At 39.9% G+C, this 19268-nt stretch overlaps 3 protein-coding genes across 3 annotated transcripts, besides 1 other annotated feature; all 3 read right to left on the bottom strand.

Moving 5' to 3' along the window:
• Positions 1 to 477: 477 nt before the first annotated feature.
• Positions 478 to 525: a mobile genetic element.
• Positions 526 to 2081: 1556 nt separating this feature from the next.
• On the bottom strand, positions 2082 to 3637 carry TVAGG3_0952580 (bromodomain family; the record flags this gene model as incomplete). Its single annotated transcript, XM_001309928.1, has 1 exon — positions 2892 to 3620. The coding sequence occupies one exon, from the start codon at positions 3618 to 3620 to the stop codon at positions 2892 to 2894; it is 729 nt and encodes a 242-aa protein (XP_001309929.1).
• Positions 3638 to 3866: 229 nt separating this feature from the next.
• TVAGG3_0952570 (uncharacterized protein) lies at positions 3867 to 5157 on the bottom strand (the record flags this gene model as incomplete). The annotated part of the gene is made up of 1 exon (XM_001309927.1): positions 3874 to 5157. One exon carries the CDS (start codon positions 5155 to 5157, stop codon positions 3874 to 3876), a length of 1284 nt encoding a protein of 427 aa, XP_001309928.1.
• Positions 5158 to 5701: 544 nt separating this feature from the next.
• TVAGG3_0952560 (dynein light chain binding) lies at positions 5702 to 19245 on the bottom strand (the record flags this gene model as incomplete). Its single annotated transcript, XM_001309926.2, has 1 exon — positions 5710 to 19230. The coding sequence occupies one exon, from the start codon at positions 19228 to 19230 to the stop codon at positions 5710 to 5712; it is 13521 nt and encodes a 4506-aa protein (XP_001309927.1).
• Positions 19246 to 19268: the final 23 nt, after the last annotated feature.

The raw sequence follows: 19268 nt of genomic DNA, 5'->3' as shown, positions 1-19268 counted from the left end.
AAACGATTCATCTTTCGAAGCCTCCCATTTAATGAGAGACTTCGAAAGATGAATGTATTCATGTAGATGAAATACTATATATGACCATGTGTGATACTAAAGATATCAAAATGTTCATTTTTAAGTGCAATAGAAGGGTTATCTCTCGTAAAATCTCAATTTAAGGAAGATTTAGAAAGAACTCCTTTCCTAAGTAGATAGTGTGTGGTTTCTGTCTTTTGGTTGATCAGGAACTATGAAATTAAGTCGGACAGAAAGAAGTTCTTTCCAAAACAGACTCCAAATGAGTTGTTCGAAAAGAACTTCCTTCTGTATATGGATAATTGTAGTTACCGCACTGAAGTATGTGATTGTGATGATGGAGTTCTCGATAAATCTAAAATCGGATTAAGATTAATTGAAAACTCAAGTAATTCTTTGAAATCTTGTGTTGTCTGGCACTATAATAACCAAAGAATGAGAATATTATGTTGAATGATGAGTACGTGTGCTCGGCATTCGCCGAGCGAATTGAGTTTAACGTACTATGAAAAGTGACAAATTTGGGCTTTTTTTCCTAGGGTTATGATCTCTTCCTTTCTGCTCAATACGACAGAAATGAAAGAATGAATTTGTACTCCCTAATTGATTACTACAATCTGTATCTATCTTTAACATAGAATTAGCTGCATTGTGATTTATACTCCAGAATTATTCAATTTAAGATCAACCTCGTAAATTTTAATCATATTGCACCAATACTCCTACGTTGAGATAAGAACATGATTATACATACCAAAGCCCCATATTAAAAATCAAAATTTAGCACCTCCATTATGCAACCACATTATTCGTCGCAAATAAGTATATTTACGCATATTATGATGCATATTCACACAACTCGTATACATGAAAAGTTATTAAAATCAGACAAAATTATTGCAATAAGGAAAAAAAAACAACTTTATTATATATGTTAGTAATGAATTACAAATATTTCTACAAAGAATGCTCAATACTTCATATAATCTTCGAATATTTCTTATTACAAGTTAATACATTTTGACTCGAACATGATAAACAAAAGCTGACACGCTGATTACTACATTTATGAAAATATAGTACGTTTCCATTCATCTGTTTACTTGTTTTTGTTGGAATAAAATCATTTTTTTTTCTTTCATGAAATAAGAATTTTGCTGCGAAAGCAATATCTCTAACAATAATTAATACATTACGTCAACTCTGGAATGAGTATTTATCAAATATGATATCAAAATCAAAAATTAGTTGTTTTTTATGAGTAAAAACGATGTAAATTGATTATTTGACTAATTATCAAATACTTTGATTTTCCAAATTTTTTTCGAAATTGATTTTTTCATGTGAAAATTCAAATTGTTTAATTTCATTTTTGAAATTTTGAATTTTTTTTGGAATTTTGAGTTGATCAATTCAGCAGAATTGATAATGCTATTGCTTTAGGGCATACCACAAGGTGATGAATAAAAGGTGAACATTAACAAATTATTTTAAATCACAAATATCATCCTCATCAACTTTAATTCTAAAAAGAACTGTACTGAATTATGAAAATGCATGATTTACATTATTAAAATCTTTGAATGAAAATAGTACAAGATAAGTTTTTATTCATTTTTAATTAGATTTAAACGAAAAACTACTCCATATTAAAATTTAAGTCGAGAAATCGTATTTTGTTCTTATTTGTTAGCATTTTGTAGACATTCTAATCTTGAATTAATTTGTTACATGATATTATTAACAAATTTAACTGAAAAAATATGTTAATATGGAATAAACCATGATTATATAAGCTATCAATGCTATATATACATATGTAAAAGATTCATATTAACTCAATTAACAAAAATGATAGATTTTCATAAAGGTTCAATCTAGGTTCGTCCGAAAATTTTGATTTTTATATAGAAGACATAGTTTCATATACATAATTAAATTTTCAAACAAATTTGATCATACCATTTATTAAGCAGGATAGTATATTAATTACTATCAGTATAAAAATATAAAAATGATTATATTTAATTATTGCATAATTTAGTCAAAGAGTTATAAGCCTCAAGTGATCGTTATCACCTTCAATGCACGTATACTTTATTGATTCATAGATATTTAATCTATGTTTGACATGTTGTTGTCGTCATTCGTTTTGTTCCCATTCTTCCTAAGTTAGAATTAGAGAATACACCATCCACATCATCTAATTTGGTCCTCAGCGATAGATTGGTTCATTTTGGAGGAGTCCCATCAGACAGTTTTCGAGCACCAAATATCAAATTTTAATGTATACAAATCTTTAGTGATTTATCTCTTTTATGATGAGTAAAAGGTTTCTGCTCATCAACATTTGATTTCCGACATATATGATTTCTAATTGCAATTATTTACTTTCTTTTTATAATCTAACTCTGTGACTCATACCATAAATTAATTATTGGAAAGTGTCAATATGTTTGGCACAACGCATGGCGGAAGATACCAAACCATGCAGGGAATATGATACGTTTAAGATCTCCGAACTTTTTTTCCAAAAATTTTCTATCGTTGCCCTACCTCTATCACAAAAATTTATTTTGGAAGACATAAATATATCAGCCATATACTTTTAAAAAATAAATTCGGTTTGTTGGAAAGTTAAATTAATGTTTTTATTGAACTCGATATTAGATCGAGTAGGAGCTTAAAGTATAGATTTCTAAGCTTTTTTTGAGCAAGACGTATTGTTACTAAGCAATAAAGAACTCTAAACTTAATTGCTTGACTAAATTATGACATTTGAAAGATTAAACAAGCAAATATTACGTAGAAGATAATTGTAATATTAAATGTGTATATATCTATGGGGTATCTGGTCCGGAAACAAGAGCTTATTGAAAATATTTTTCTTCGTACGTTGATCCAGACGATTTTGGCTTTGAAATTATTGTTTGGATCGATAAGTTTTGTAATTGCTTCCAGATATATGCGTGAATTTTCGCGTAATCATCTGGATTAATATTTTCTAATTGGATTGTAACTTCTTTATTAACTAGAATTGCATCTGGTTGTAATTTATAAATGAATCGTATTAAATTTAGCAATTTATCTGTTGAATTCAAAAGTTGTATTTCTTTAACTAAATCTTCTCTTGAAATACTATTGGGATTTCTATTATATTGGTTCAGTAAGTAGTTTGCAGGCTTTGAATTGTTAGTCGATGTTGTTTCTTCAATATCAGAAATTGGGATTGATTTAATTTCATTAAATTCATTGAAAGCAATTCTTATTTTCATCGATAAAGGTATTGTTGTTGGTTTATAGACCAGAACTGCTTTTTCGAAGTCTTGAGTTAATAACTCCGCCGCAGCTGGTTTTATTGATTTAACTGGATCCCATTTCTTTGCATTTGCAAGTAATTCATTCATGTTATCAATGAAATCCTGAGGAGATTGATAAACATGATTTTGTAATTTTTCTGAAATTAATTTGAATGTAATTGGGTGTATTATATCAGGATTATCAATTTCTTGGTCTGAATCCCAAAATATTTTGGCAATTGGACGCTTCATTAGTGTATCTAATATTTGTTTGCATGCTAAATGTTCAAATTCATTCATAAAAAGTGACGTTTTTTCCTCATATTCCCCGCTTTCAGAACCCAGAACCATTAGATTTTCTATTTTAATATCTAGGCAATTGTTTGGTTCAAAGTTCCAAGTCAAGGATCTGATAATTTTACAAATCCTTAGTAATCTATTCAAGTTTAGTTCTATGTAAAACTTGTATCTTCATAGGGCATTCGATTGGCTTAAAATTGAGAAAAAAATTATAAAAAATATTTTATCAAAATATGAAAAGAAAAAATACAAATTAAAAGTCATAGTGTAAATAAGGATATTTCCTAGTGAAGCAAAACGGACGGATAGCAAACCATACGATGATACCAATGGCAAGAGATCCGATTGCAATGGCCACTGAAACTCCAATTGTAAATCCTGGTTCAAGGGTAATTGGAGATGCTGTCGGAGATTCTGGTGGCATAGTTTCCTCTGGGGTTTGCGGTGGAACAGAAGGTGGTGGGTTGGAGGGAGTTGGAGAAATTGATCTTGTTGGAGTTGGTGTAACAGAGATATGACAGTACTGTGTAAGATATTGAGCTTCTTGTGGTAAAGTGAATCCTTGGGAAGAAATATAAGATGAATATGCATTTCCTGCTATTTCTGAAGGTAAAAGAGTTATAATAGCTGATGATGCTGGATCTATATAGGCACCTGTTACTGTCTTAGAACCTTGCGATCCAACTATTGTAAGAACCGAAGATGCAGAAATTTGGAAAAACCCGCATGAAGCAAATGTTGCAGAAAGAGAACTAGACTCATCTGGATTATTGATAACAATTGTCTGTATAAATTTTACAGAATAAAATAAATCAGATTGCAATTTGAGATCTGTTGCTGCTTGAAGACCAGAAATTTGAAGAAAATTATTAAATGAGCATGAGTAAAATTGACAATGTAAAAGTTTAAATTCTGCACCTGAATTAATATTAGTATCTCTAATAAAGGTAAATGACTTTGCCCCTGTATAATTTAAATACTCACAGTCGACGGAGCCTTTAATGTTAAAGAAATGTGTACCGGATGTTGATGGGTTTTCTGTATAAAGTGCGTTTTGATTCATTGTATTAGTCATTGAATTCTGACCAAGAAGATTCATTGCCGATTTCTGTGTTGCTGTTGATAAAATGCCTAAATTGTAAATACAGTTTCTGTTATATGTTAAAGAAGTTATGGCAGTACTTGAATATAGAATGCCAGTTTGATAGTTGTTGAATGAACATGAAACAACAGATAATGAATTAACGTTTAGTTGGGTAGGTTCTCCAGAAGCATATGAAAATAAAGTATTCTCAATTGAGCAGCTTGTGTCTGAACAAGTAAGAAAACCTGAGTCTTTATCCAATTTATATATAGCCGTTAAATAATGCTGGAAAGATGATTTATCAACTTTAAAATTTTTGGAAATTGAGGAAACGAAGAATGGTTTTGCTTGAAAACTAAAATGTGTATCTCTAACATTGAAATTTTTGATTGACGCGAAGTATGGTGAATGAGATAAAAAGGAAACAGAAAGTTTTTGCAAAGTTACGTTCATATAAAAATAAAAAAAATTCGATAAAAATAACGGATATTTAAACATTGAATTTAATTGTAATATTCTATTCTAGAACAAGAGTATTATTGATTTTAATGCAATCAATGGTTTTGAAATCCAATGTAAAATAACTTTTAAAATAATTGACTTGTATGCTTTGAATTTTCCTCAAAAATTGAGCGGAAACGGAATAAATTTTAGACATGTTTTATTAATTTTTCGCGCATAATTAATTCTACATGACTTGTGAAAAGCAATCAACGTTGATTTCAAGCGAATTTCAAGAAAAAATGCGATATTTATTATGGCGTTGACTTTGTATTTAAGCTTTCCAACAGTATCATAAATACATATCTCTTTGGTCTTGACTTTAAGCATTTCTTTCCTGAAAATGTCAAAATATCAGATTGTTTTCTAATATTTCTATAATATAGAATGTTTTTTATGAGAGCAATATCATTAAAATGAAATCTCTTTATGTTATTAGTATTTTTAATAGATAAAAAAAATGTTGTATAAATTTAAAATAAATCCAATAAATTATTTTTATTTTTACTTGAGTGTGAGCAAAACAGCTGTTCCACGCTTAACCCAGTGATCTGGATCATTTTCTGTAGGTAATTCGATTGGAAGAACAAGGGATGGATGTTCAGAAGATCCACCTCTAACTGGGTAGATGTAAGCAGGAGCAATGTAAACGTTTCCTTTCTCCTTCTTTGTCTTATCAACAGGAAGGAAGTGAATGATTGGCAATTCTGAGATGAGCTGGAGTGGCTTTGGATCGCAAAGAACTTTATTCTTCTTTGACCATCTTGCGCCTTCGAGGTAAAGCCCTCTGATAAGAACACCTTCCTTCGGAATAAGTGCTTGTTGCTCTAACTCTCTGACGTTATCTGTGTGCATAACGTTGAACTGCCACTCCAATTGGTCGATTGAAATCTTGTGGAGTCTTGCAGATCTCTGGAGAACTGCTGTAAGGAATGATGTTGGATATGTGAATCTTCCGAGCCAGAAAGCGTTTGGTTCGCCTTTCTCGAGCCATTTCTTGAAGAACTCGACACGAGAAATGAGATCCTTAGACCACAAAGCGAGTGGCTTCAATGATTGGTAAGCGAACTGCCACATCTCTGGTACTTTGTTCTCGTAGATGCAAGTGAAGATCTCATCGAGTTCTCTTGACATGACAACGAGGCCTTGGATACCTTTGATGAGCTCTTCGATTGAGTTGCGGACAACTGTCAAGAGCTTGTTGTATCTTGCGATTTCCTGGTACAAAACGATTTGTAATGCATCTGTGTTTGCGTTTGCATTGAGTCTTGGAAGAACAATTGTATTTGGAACGTTGAACAATAAATCCTTTGCAAGGTTGAGGACGACATCTTCTCTTGATGCACCAGATGCTGTGGAAAGAGCTGGCTGAAGGGAAAGAACTGTGGAAAGGAGTCCTTGGCCTTCCTGGATCAATGATGAAATATCTGCGTTCGGGTGCTGTCCGAAAGCCTCTGGAGGATCTGTGATTGGGATCTTCTCGATGACCTGCATTGCGTCTACAACGTTTGTTGGTTCTGGGACGAAGTACAAGTTGTTGTCGCAAAGCTTGAATCCGTGTACATCGATGAGATCCTGCTGGAAGTACTGGTGGACGTAGACATCCAACAATCTCTGATCCCATGAGTCTGTGACTCTTCCACCGTAGTGGATTTCTGAGATCAAGAATCTCATGGCTTCCCATGGAATTGCCTTTGGAGATGTGTCCAAAAGCTTGGCGATAACCTTCTGGCAGATATCGAAGTCTGCTCTGTTGAAGGCGTAAGGGATGTTCCAGCCGAGTGTGAGGAACTTGCGACGCTCGATGATGACAGAATGCAAGTAGCAAAGTGCAAAAATAAGCTTCTTGTAAGTTGGTGTTGCCTTGTCGATTGAATCTGTCTGGATTGTTGAGTAGAGTGTCTGCATGTTTGCGTGGATACCTGATGGGGATTCTGTTGTCATCTTGACAGCTCTCTGGAGGATGGAGATTGGGAACTTTGGATTTGGATCTGATGAAATCCACAATCTGAACTTAGGATCGATCTTTGTGAGACAGATTTCTTCGAAGATGCCTTCGAACTCGTCCATCCATGAGAGCATGAGGTGGCAGTTGGAGAGATAAACCCACCAACCTTTCTGGGAGCCTTCAACCATCAATTGCTTGGCAATCTCTGCCTGGCCCTGACCGAGAGCGAGGTCGTGGAATGAGTCCTCTGGGATCTTCATGTCTGTGGCAAGGCGCTTGAGGTTTGTGAGTGGATCGACACCTGGAGAAAGAACGAAGAGAAGCGGTGTGTATGCATCGGAATCATGGTATGCAGCTGATAATTCAAGTGGTGGTGGTTTAATGAATTCCTCGCCAATTGTGTTCTCAATGTAGTTGGAAATGCAGCTGAGGATTCTATCTGGTCTCAAGCACCTGACAATTACCATTGCCTGCATTAATGTGCATCTTCTCGTCCAGTCGCCTGGGAATGGAACTAATTCTGGCTGCTGGCTCATGTACCATGCGTACCAGTCTTCATTGTACTGCTCGAATGATGCGGCAATGCCTTCGAAAGCAGGAAGAGTGTTCAAACCAAGGATGTTCTCCCACTCTCTTTCATTCAACCACTCTGGTTTGGCACCGCCTTCGAGAACTTCTGGACTCAATCCAACTGGGCCACGGAGTAAGTACAAGTACTCATCAGCAGCGATTCTTCCTGGGCCGCGTTGATCTCCTGTCTGTTGAACTTTGACAGCGAGGCAGAATGAGAACAACAACTTGTGCTGTTCGAACAAACCACGGCATGTGTTTCTGTAGACTGCCAATGTGTGTTCCTTCTTGATCGTCTCGTTGCGCTGCTCTGTATCATCAGAATGCTGTGCGTTGCTCAACGAGTGATTGAAAAGAACTGTGTAGGCGTCGAGAGAGAACTGATACATCGGATCGACGTATGCGAGATCGGAAAGTACGAAGAAGAGTGATGATGCACGGCGAGCAACAGATCTGTATGCTTCACGAGCTGCATCGATCTTCTTCTCTGTGTCTGCAGCAGATTTAAGCTTTTCTCCAATGTTCTGTGAGAGGTGCTTTGATGTTTCGAGTGTTGTAACAACTGTATCATCATTGAGCAACTCTTGTGATGACTTGGAAGCCAACAATTGAAGAATCTGGAGTTCTGTGTCGTGCAATGTCTGCTTGTCTTGTGCCATTTGTGTGACAAGTCTGACTTTCTCGTTTTCGAGTTCTGGACGCTCTTTTCCGACGACGATACCAAGCATTTGTTCTTCAAGACCTTGTTCTTTGACGGAGAAGTTGATGACTGTTGTTCTTGAAGTGACTTCTGGTGTCCATTCTGGGTTAGACATCTTTGTTGTCATGAACAATCTGAAGTCAGGATGCAAAGCAACTAATCTGTCGCCACCGAGCTTGAACATCATTGTTGTACCTTGTTTGACGAACTCTCTGTTGATGATTGGCATGAGAGCTGGATCGATGTCTTCGCCCATATCCTGGAGCAAAACCGGTTGGCCAGTCTGCAAAGCGATTTCGAGTTGTTGGTCGAACTTCGGCTTCTTTGTTGTCATGACCAACAACTTGTCTTTGTACATCTTCTTGATCCACTGGTTTGCTTGGTTCTGTGGATCAATGCAAAGTGGCCATCTCTCGCCGTGCAAAACGAGAGTTGCGTTTTCTTCGGAGAAATCATCCAAAGCCAAACCGCAAAGGTGCCACTGTTGTACGAAGATTGCTTCATCAAGGAATTTAGTTGGTGTGAAATCAGGGTTCGTTGATAACTTGAGTGATCTGATGTGCTTCTTCCACTTTCCGATGAGCTGCTGTCTGTAATCTGTTGAGAATGGACCGCAGTAGACGAGGAAAGCAGCTGCAAGGAAGCAGTCACCAGGCAACCACTCCAAGAGTTGGTCGAAGTTCTTGATGGACTCTTCCCAACGTGTTCTTTCGCCTACAAGACCGTTGACGAGATCGTTTGAACGCTTGAGCTTGATCTCTGTTGAACGAGCTTCCTGTTGGAGTTTGTCTGAAGCTGCCTGTTGTGCATCACGATCTTTACGGAGCTGTTCGAGTTTAGCACGAAGTTCCGCGAGATCCTTTTGTTTAGTTTCGTATTCGATTCTCTTTTCTTCGAATGCTTGTTTCATCAAAGCGACTTTCTGCATGTAAGGATAGACATTCTGATATGCTTCTCCATATCTAATCATGGCCATAACCCAGCATGCGAGAAGTGAAGCAGCTGTTGATGAACGAGCAGCGACTTTAGGATCGAGTTCTGGCATTGCTCTGTATCTCTGCAATTTCTTGAGTGTTGACTTCGGAATGTGGTCCTTATCGAAGTTTGTCAAACGACCAATGAAACCTGGATCCTTCATTTCGACCTTGGCCTGCTGGAATGAGCATGGCTTGCCGAGCAATGTCATAAGAGCTTCGACGACGATTGGAACAGCGCCGACGGATTCCTTATAACCGGAAATTTCGTGAATGTTGTTGACATTCTTCTTGAATGACTCTAAAGCTGCTGCAGCGTTATCAAGTTCTGGTTTAACGTTTGCGAGACGTGCTTCTGCAGCTTCTTGCTCAATTCTGCATTCTTCTGCGGACTTGGCAATTTCCTGAGAGTACTGGACGAGATAAGCTTCCTGATCTTCAGCTGACTTCTTTGTGTTGGAAAGCTGGATAGATGTTGCTTCTAACTTAGCTTTCTCTGCTTCGAGAGTGACTTTGAGCTTCTCGAGATCGTGTGACATAATTTCGACTTCTGAACGTGTAGAAACCAAAGTTGCGACACCATCTCTGTAGACCTTTGCGCGGGCAGTGATTTCGCTTTCCTTCTGCGAAAGCAAAGTCTTGTAGTTCTTTACGAACTCCATGAATGTTGTTGGTGTCAACTGGAATGATCTCTTTAACTGTGTCTGCATCTTGTTGCACATTCCATCTGCAAGAGAGTGGAATTCGACAAATGAGCCGACAATTGCGTTCTTCGTGTTTTCGTCCTTGAAATCGACATCCTTCATGATGTTTTCTGCGACGGCTTGAAGAGCTTGTTTCGGCCATTCGTTGAACCAGTCAATTGTTGTGTTGTTGACGAGAGGTGGGAACATACGGATTCTGTTTCTGAGAGCGTTTCCTGCTGGTGACATTGAGAATACAATGTGCATGTTTTCTCTCGACAACTGGACGTAAAGGTTGAACAAGTTCTGTGGTGTCTGTACGATCTTTCTCTTTGTGGCTTCGGCGCGCATTGCTTCACGACGCTGCTGGAGTTCTTCGCCTTCGAAGAGGTTTGGAACACAACCTGATGTAAGGATGGAAAGAACATCTTCAAGGAATGATTCCTGGAGAATGTGTGTGTCTGAGAAGAAGAAGACTGTTGGCTTCTGTTCGATGGCTGTGAGATCAATAACTTTCTTGAGATCTTCACGGAAATCACGTTCCTTGTATCCCTTTGTGATTGTGATCTGGAAGAACTGCATTTCGAGAATGTTTGCAGCCAATCTGCATTGTGATTGACGTCCGGAACCACCTAAACCGATGAGAAGAGCGTGTCCGAACTGTCTGCCGATGATTCTCATGATTCTGCAGCAGTGGAATGATGCTTCCTTGAAGAGGACCAAGTTCATTGGAACTTTGTTACCCATTTCATTGTAATCATTGAGTTGGTTGATGAGGAACTTCTGGAGAACGTTGAAATCTGGGTATTCCTTGTATGGCCATGTTGGACCTTCCTGGACGAAAGCGCCGTGTGGTGTTGGCTCTTTGTCTTCACGAAACAAGGCCGGCCATGTTGTTGAAAGTGCTGTGTTGAGCTGTCCTTGCAATAACTTGAGGAACAAGGCTCTGTCGTCATCGTTGACTAATCTATCAGCGAAAACTCTGAAGCACTCGTGGCACCACAATTTGATGAAAGCAGTTCTGTCATCGAAATATTCGAGATTTGCATCCAACAAGCCTTGGAAGACACGTGACATATCACGCAAGTTGAAGATGTAGTGGGACTTCTTTGGTGTTGGAAGGAACTGCTTCTGGATGTTCTGGAAGAGCTCAAGTGTTGCGTTTGTCAATGGTTCTGCAAGGGACTGAACTTCTTCATTGAACTTGGCAACATGGTTGGACAAAAGTGTGTTGAAGATTCTCTTGAGTTGTGAATCTGATGGATTTGAAACGTTGAACAAGCAGAACTTTGACTGAAGACGTCTTGAAATTGGCTGTCTGCCACCGCCTGGAGGTGCCATGGCTGCGACAACTTGCATGTCCTTGAGGATCTTTGGTGTGCAAGTTGTTCTGTCGTACCATGATTCTGTTTCCATCCATTCACGGAGCAACTCAAGAGGAGGCTGAGATCCGAAGAGATCACGCTGTGGCATGTTGAAATCATCGATGAATACGACGAGTTTCTTGCCGCCAATTGGAACGTAAGTGCTCTTTGTTCTGATTTCGAAAGCGTTCTCAATCATTTCCTGGAGCTTGTTTGATGTTGTTCTGGAAGAAAGGTTCATTGTCAATGACGAATACTTGTTGGAATCGTATGTTGTCAATGTGTTTTCAATGAAAGCTGTCTTACCAGTACCGGAGAAACCGACGAACAAACCGTGGATGTTTCCGTCTGTGAGTGTCTTGAGGATGAAGGAGTTTCTGATTGTGTCGACTGTTGGAACGAGGATTTGGTTGAATGGAACTTCTGGTGTCTTCCAAACTGATGGTAACTTGTCTTCCCAAGCAACTAAGCAGTGCTTCTGGACATCGACGTAGTAATCGTAGACTGTGTCCTTTGCTGGGAATGGGCACTCGAGATCTCTGATCCAAAGATCTGCCTCGCGACGGCCATCTTCATTCAATGAGCCGCCGATACCCCAAACTAAGCAGAACCAGAACCATGACTCGACCATTACATCGAAGTTCATTTCATCTGCTGGATCAACACCGTTTGCTTCTGTTGCAAGTGTCTCGTAGAGCTTGCAGAATGTCTGGACTGCGTTGAGATCTGTGACAGGGATGAGATCGTGAAGAGCTTGGTGCTTGTACTCGATGAACAAATCAACGAACTTCTGGCAGAGTAATGAGAGTTTCTGCTTGTGGCGGTCGTTTGTGATGACTCTGTTCATCCAGGATGTGAGGGATGGTTTGTATCCGATTGTTGATGTCTCGAAGTAAATCATACCGCAACGAGAAACTGTAGCTGGAGAAGCGACAGCGAGATCTTCGACTTCGAAAAGAAGAGAAACAGGTGGTGGAAGTGAGATACGAGCGGAGTTGATAAGAGTCAAAACCTTGTTATCATCAAGAACGGAGTTCATTGATTCAATCCACAATGTATCGACTGGGCCATCGAAGATAACCCATCTTAAATCATCACCTTCCATGATGGAAACATCTCTGATGACTGTTGAAAGAACACCTTCTGACCATTGTCTTGTGTTGAGATCGTATTGACCGTACAATTCACCCAATGAAAGGGCCTTAGGGTTCAACATGTATGTCAATGTTCTTGTCTTGATGTTGTTCAATGCCTTTGCAAGAATTGTGTAAGCTGTTGTCTTACCGGAGCCTGTTTGACCGACAAGCATGTTGCCGTGTCTTGTCTGCATTGAATCGTACAATTGCATGATCTTTTGGACAAGAGCTGGCTCGACTTGTAACTGGTCGGCTTGGAGAGCTTCGACAACGGCTGTTTCGACGTTTCCTGCTGCTGGTTGTTCGAGTTCGACATCTGGGAAGAGATCGGACATGATTGACTGGAAGAGAGGAATATCTTCGCGAACGAACTTTGGCAAGTTCATGTTTGTCATTGATCTGAGAATAATGAGTTCATCAGACTGTCCTGTGTTCTGGCGCTTGAGAGAACCAGCCATGGAAAGAACGGACTTGATGTTACGAAGACCGAAATCGTAGTGGTCCTGCTTTGAAAGCTGGCGCTTGCAGAGATCGTAGAGTGTTGTAATCTTTCTTGCGAGTGCTTCACCAGCTGCGACACCTTCTGACATAAGTTCGATCTTGACAATGAGAGAAGAGTCTGGAACCATCATGGAAACTGGTCTCAAAAGTGTCTTGAGGTTATCTGGAAGTTCGGAACGACCAGCGTAACCTGGGTTCATTGTAACGAAGATAGCGCATGTTGGATTGAGTTTGATGAACGATGTGTCCAAGCAAACTTGAGAAGCACCAGATGCGATACCATCGAGAAGACGCTGAACTTGCTGTGCAATGACAGAAAGAACTTCGACTTCGATACGGTTGAATTCATCGAAGCAAGACCATGCACCTGTCTGTGCCAAACCGGAGAAGATGTTACCCATGGACTTGAAGTCGAGGCCTTCTGAGCAGTTGAAGACGATGCAGAACTTGGCGAATGCCTTTGCAAGATCTTTAACTGTTTCTGTCTTGCCTGTACCTGCTGGACCTTGTGGGTTACCACCGCACTTGAACTGCAAAGCTGATGTCAATGTCAAGTAGCAACGATCTGTAAGTGGTGTGATGACAAGACGTGGGTTGTTGCCGATGTATTCCTTGTCGTATTCGAATGATGAGAATGTCTGCTGGATTGTGCAGAATTCATTCTCCTTGAGCCAGTAGAACCTCAATTGCTTGAGCCAGACGAAATCATCCTTCGTAACAGAGCCGTTGTGGTTGACACCGTACTTGATGATTTCGTTGATGACATCGCGAGCATGATCTTCGATAATAAGAAGAGCTTTGACCTTCTTTCTGAGAAGAGGAGAAAGGTTGTCGCGAATCATGTTTGTGAGTTCGCCAATGAACAAAATCTGGGAACCAAGGAGTTGTGTAAGTGGATGTGATTGTGCAGTGATTCTAACAGCTTTTCCACCAGCACTTTCTGCTGCCTTCTGAGCGGATTCAAGAGCTCTTTCGCACTCCATTGTCCACTTGATTTGGCCGGCAGTGATGAAGCATTGGCCTGGGAACTGATCGTCCTTAAGAACCTTTGCCTTATCAATGTAGTTTGTCTTGAGGATGGCTGTTCTGCAGCGGGATAACTGTGTGTGGATTGTGCGGCGCATTTCGTTTTCGATTTCACGGAGCCAAATATCGACATCACCTGAGATTTGGACTGGTGTTTCGAACTTAACTTCTTCTCCTTCTGCGGAGGACATTGTGACTGCAACCGGCTGTGGTTTTCCTTCTGAGTTGGCCTGTGTATCGAATCTTAATGATGTCATGCCGCCGAACATCTTCTTGAGATGTGGCAAGACGCATTTCGGATCCTTCTGCTTGGAAATGATCTCGAGAAGGTCGTCGTTTGAAAGGAAGTAGAATCTTGGGAATGAGTTTCTCTTTGATTGCAAGAATGACTCGAGAACCTTTTGGATTTCTTCGAGTTTCTCGTTCATCTGCTTCAGCTTTGTAACAATGTCTTGTTCTTTAACAGCTCTGAAGCATGTTGTTGAATCTCTACGGAGCAATTCCATGATATCACGCCATTTCTGATGAACTTTTCCGAACTCAGAAGCCTGGTTCAAAAGATCTTTACGGATTGTCTCAGAGCCAGAGAAAATGGCTTCGAGGTAAATCCATTGGCGCTGGACTTGCAAAAGGAGATCTGTGAGCTCGAGGACCTTTGTGAGGTTCTGTTCGAGGTTGTTCATGGCTGTCTGATCGAATGGAGAGAAGAAACGTGTGGCCTTCATTGATCCGAGTGTTGCCTTCATTGTTGACAACTGTGTCTGGTCTTGTTCGATCTGATCATAGATCTTATCAGACTGGATGATCTTGTAAGCACCACGGTGTGGATCTGTTTCGAAGTGCAAGTTGCCCCAGCGATCTGTGATCTCGTTGATGCCCATTTGTACTTCGTATTCCTTGGAAGCGATCATAGCGATTGTTGCAATGATATCTGCGTGTTCTTGGAACTTCATCTCGTAAATTGCTGCGAGATTGAATGAATCTGAGTTTGGATCGAATGTTACATCCAATTCCTTCATGATGATGTTCCAGTGACGCTCGTTGATGGCTGGTTCTTTGAGGTTGGAAATCAATGGCATCATCTTCTTGAATTGCTGAATCTTCTGTGCTAAAACAGTTGCAACATCCCAGTTCTTTAAACCTAAGTTTGCAACTTGTTTAGCTTGTGTAACAGCGGCTCCTTCCATTGAAGCAACATCGAGTTTCTTGAATGGATCGCTGCACCACTTGTTGAACATGTTGTCCCATTCATCGTATAATCTCCAGACTTGTCTAAGTAAGCCAATATCTGTCTTAACAGTGGAGATTTCTTTGTAGACTGGTGGATCGAGTTTGAACAAATTGCAACCTGGTCTTAGAGCATCTTCTCTTAATCTGAGCTCGCGAACCTTCTCATCGTATCTGTCGAGAATTTCGTTTGCTGCCTTGAAACCGAGAGAAGCCTTAAATGGTTCTTCTAACATGAATTGGTTGTACATGTCTGTTTGCAATTGTCCGATTTCTTCGACTTCTGCAATGTGTTTCTTCTTGAAAGCGTCTCTGTGCTGCTCCAACTGTTTGTCAGCGAGAGTTACGGATTCCTTGAATTCTTTCCATCTCTCAGCCAACGATGTCAAGAGATCTGTATCCTTTGGATCGATTGGATACTCGAATTTGACCAAAGCATCGAAGTTTTCTTGCAAAGGAGCGAACAACTTCTCTGTTTGTGGGATGGATTCTTTGACTTCGGCCATGAATTGGAGTAATGCTCCTAATTCAGGGATGTTTGTTGGTGTCTCGCGGAGTTTGGCTGTTTTCTCACTGAACATTTCGTAGAAATGATGTAATTTCTCGTGAGAAACATCATTCAAGAGCTTGATTAATCTCGATGTCCAATCAGAGCAATGTGTTAACAATGATGACTGCAGAGGTGATGAATCCAAGCGTACGAATGACTGTGTTGATGTTGATTCTGTTGCTTGGATTTGGTTGCTTTGGACTTTGTAGTCATCGATCTTTTGATTGAACTGAGACAATGTCATCTCTGTATCTGCCAAACGGCGGAGTTCTGTTGGTTTGTCTGTATCCCAGATTGTCTTGTACTTGTTCCAGGACTCGACTTTAGCCTTGAATGGCTCTTCGAGCTTGTTGATGATTGTTTCAATCTGTGATGACAAATTCTTGATCTCGTCATCGCTCTGGATTTGTGTCAAGAATGTAGAGAAATGTGTCTTTTCTTGTGAGAAGACGTAGTTTGGATCTTTGATGCGCTCGTACTCTTCAACATCATCGTCATCAGGGATAACGCGGATATCATCTTTAAGTGACCAATAAGCAGGCTTGAACTCGCTAGAGATCGAAATAGCGCCGTTCATGAGTGATGTCAATGTTTGCTTGATATCATCGAAACCTGGAGTGATTGAGCACTTTCCGTTGACGAGATCCATCTGAGAAATGAAGAGTGGGAATGTTTCATCAGTCAAAGCACGCTTGAGGTCAAAGAGTGCTTTGTTTGCTGCTTGTTTGAACGCTGATTCCAACATGTAATCGACATTGATCAAGAAGGAAAGCCACTGTTCTTTAACATTCAATGTATTGATATTGAATGAATTGAACATTGTGCGCAATTCGCCAATCGTTGTATTGTAAACATCCATGATTTGTCCTAACGCTGTATTGTAGCATTGTTTCTGGACTTCATAGAATTCATCGGATCTGAAGATGTGTTTACCTGGTTGTACTTGGATGATTGGAGTTCTTGAAATTGTCTTGCAGGCTGTGATGATGTTTCCTGATGTCTTCTTGAATCCGACAATGATTTCGTGGACTTGGTGAAGTTCCTTGACACTTGCATTGACAAAGGAATTGACAAGTGATGTGTTTTGCCAATAAACCTTTGGTGTCAAAGCGTCACCAATTCTGTGTTCGATCTTCTGGAAGTGATCGTGGAATAAGAGTTGTTCATCTGGCTTCAAGCACTCGTAGATTGTGTTGTAATCTCTTACAACATTAAGTACACATTCTACGATATCTCTTGTGCGATCTCTGAGGCCGACAATCTCTGTGGCTGTTGAAGAAATGATCTTTCCCATTCTGATGAAATGAGCGATTTCTTCTTCTGCCTGAACCAATCTGTCTTCGATTGAAGCGCGAATTGATGTCGGTGTGTTCTTCGCGAGAATTGGTTTGTTGAGGGCTTGTCTGACACTTTCTACGATTGTCTTGTGGTACTCGTTGAAAGTGTTGTTGATGAAATCATTGATGGAAGTGATGATTCCCTGGTAACTCGTGATGACTTCGTTCTTGTATGTGTATGGAGGTAACCATGTAGCAGCGGAAATCTGCTCAAATGGCTGCTGAAGACGGAGAGCAAGAGAACGAGCCCAAATCATTGTACCTGCCTGCTTTGGTTGATGAGGAGGAAGCGGTGGATTGGCTTTGAGGTTCTCGAACTCTCTACGAACAACGATGATCTCTTCTTGGAAGAGTTTCCACATATCGCTGCATTTGACGGAAACAAGGTGTTTGACACCATCACGAACAGCGAGATCTTCGAAAATTTCGAGGAGTTGGAGTGCCAATGTTGGTGTTCTGGCAGCTTCGAACTGTGTTTGGATGGCGTTGAGAAGAAGGGACTCGAGATTGGAGCAGCTCTCGCAATATTCGTTGAAAGCTGTGTGCCATTTGTTGTCACTGACATCGAAAACGGAGCAGTCGGATGTTTCGAGCTTCTTGAGGATTCCGACGTATGAATCTTGGATTTCCTGGAGGCTCTGGGAGATGGTTGAGCCAATTGAACCTGGGAATGTTGGAATTGGAACTGCTTCTGTGCCTTTCTTGCGAGTAAACTGGATGGTGTTCTGGCAAATCTCTTTAAGATCACCACAGCGAGAAATGAAGGCATCGAAGTTGGCGAAAAGCTGGGTATGATCGAAATTCCATGCATTCGGATCTTTTGACTTGACTGCGCGCATGGCAACCTTGTAAGTACTGTTCCAGGAGGCACCGACAGTGACAGCGATTGTAAGAATGTCAAGACCATGGTTGACATCACCTTCAAGTGAAAATACGTTATCGAGATTAATCTTCGATGTAATGAAATGCATAACTAAGTCACTAACGCGCTTGAGGAGAACGGAAAGATGGTTCTCGTCGTGGTAGTATGGGCTCTTTTCGTAAATAAATCTGATGGCGAAAAGAATCTTGCGGAGAAGCTCTGTGCATTCAGAAACTTCACCTTGGCTAAGCTGGTTGCATGGCTCGATGAGAACGCGAAGATGGCGGATGATACTTTTGGCCATAACGCTCTCTTCCTTAACTTTGTTGTAGTGTGTCTGGAAATCGGCAAGATAGCGAGATTTTACTGCAGACAAAACTGCAATAACTTGCTGGATTGGTGTAGAATCGATTTGAGCTTGAAGAGATTTAGATGTTTTAAGGCGGAATTCCCAATATTCAATTTCAGCAAGAGGGCCGACAGAATCGAACTTGATCTGAACTGGAGTCTTAAGTTGTCCAGTCCATTGGATAACGATACTCTCAAGACGTTGAATAAGAGCACGATCCTGAACGCATGCCTCGATATTTGTAAGATCTTCGTGTGGGATGTAAAGAATTGTTTCACCGTAAAAACTATTTGATGAATCTGTTACGAAGCCTAAGAATTTGTTCATTTCAGGCATAATATCTTGGTGGATACTATCTGGTAAGTATTGTGATTTAACAAATAATGGTAAGTAAAATCCTTCGAGTGATGTAAGAAGTGTATTTACGGCTCTGCCTTGAACGTGACCCCACTGAATGCAGCTTGTGAGGTTATTGTAATTTGGCTTAACGTCTAATCTGCGTAAGAAATAAATAACTTCTCTAGTATCTGATTGAGGAAGTAAAGGTGTTAACACGAATTTTCCTGCATCATCAAAAGTTGCAAAAAGACGATATGCTTTTGCGTCACCGGTTACTGTTGGGCAAGTCAAGAAGTCAAAAACTACTTGATCATGGTAAGGTGTCCATAATGAATCATTATAACCGGGTAACTGCATACGTGTCTTGAACCAAGCTACGGCAGCTTGAAGGTCCTTCTGTTGGACTTCAATTTCTTCCGTGCTTTGTTCCATATTTTCTGCAGTTTCTTCTGATGTCATGATAATAGATTTTGGTTATATCAAAATTTCCCCTTTTT

This window comes from Trichomonas vaginalis, chromosome I (genome assembly GCF_026262505.1).
Source record: "Trichomonas vaginalis G3 chromosome I, whole genome shotgun sequence".
NCBI lineage: Eukaryota > Parabasalia > Trichomonadida > Trichomonadidae > Trichomonas > Trichomonas vaginalis.
This window is presented reverse-complemented; position numbering and strand designations above follow the sequence as displayed.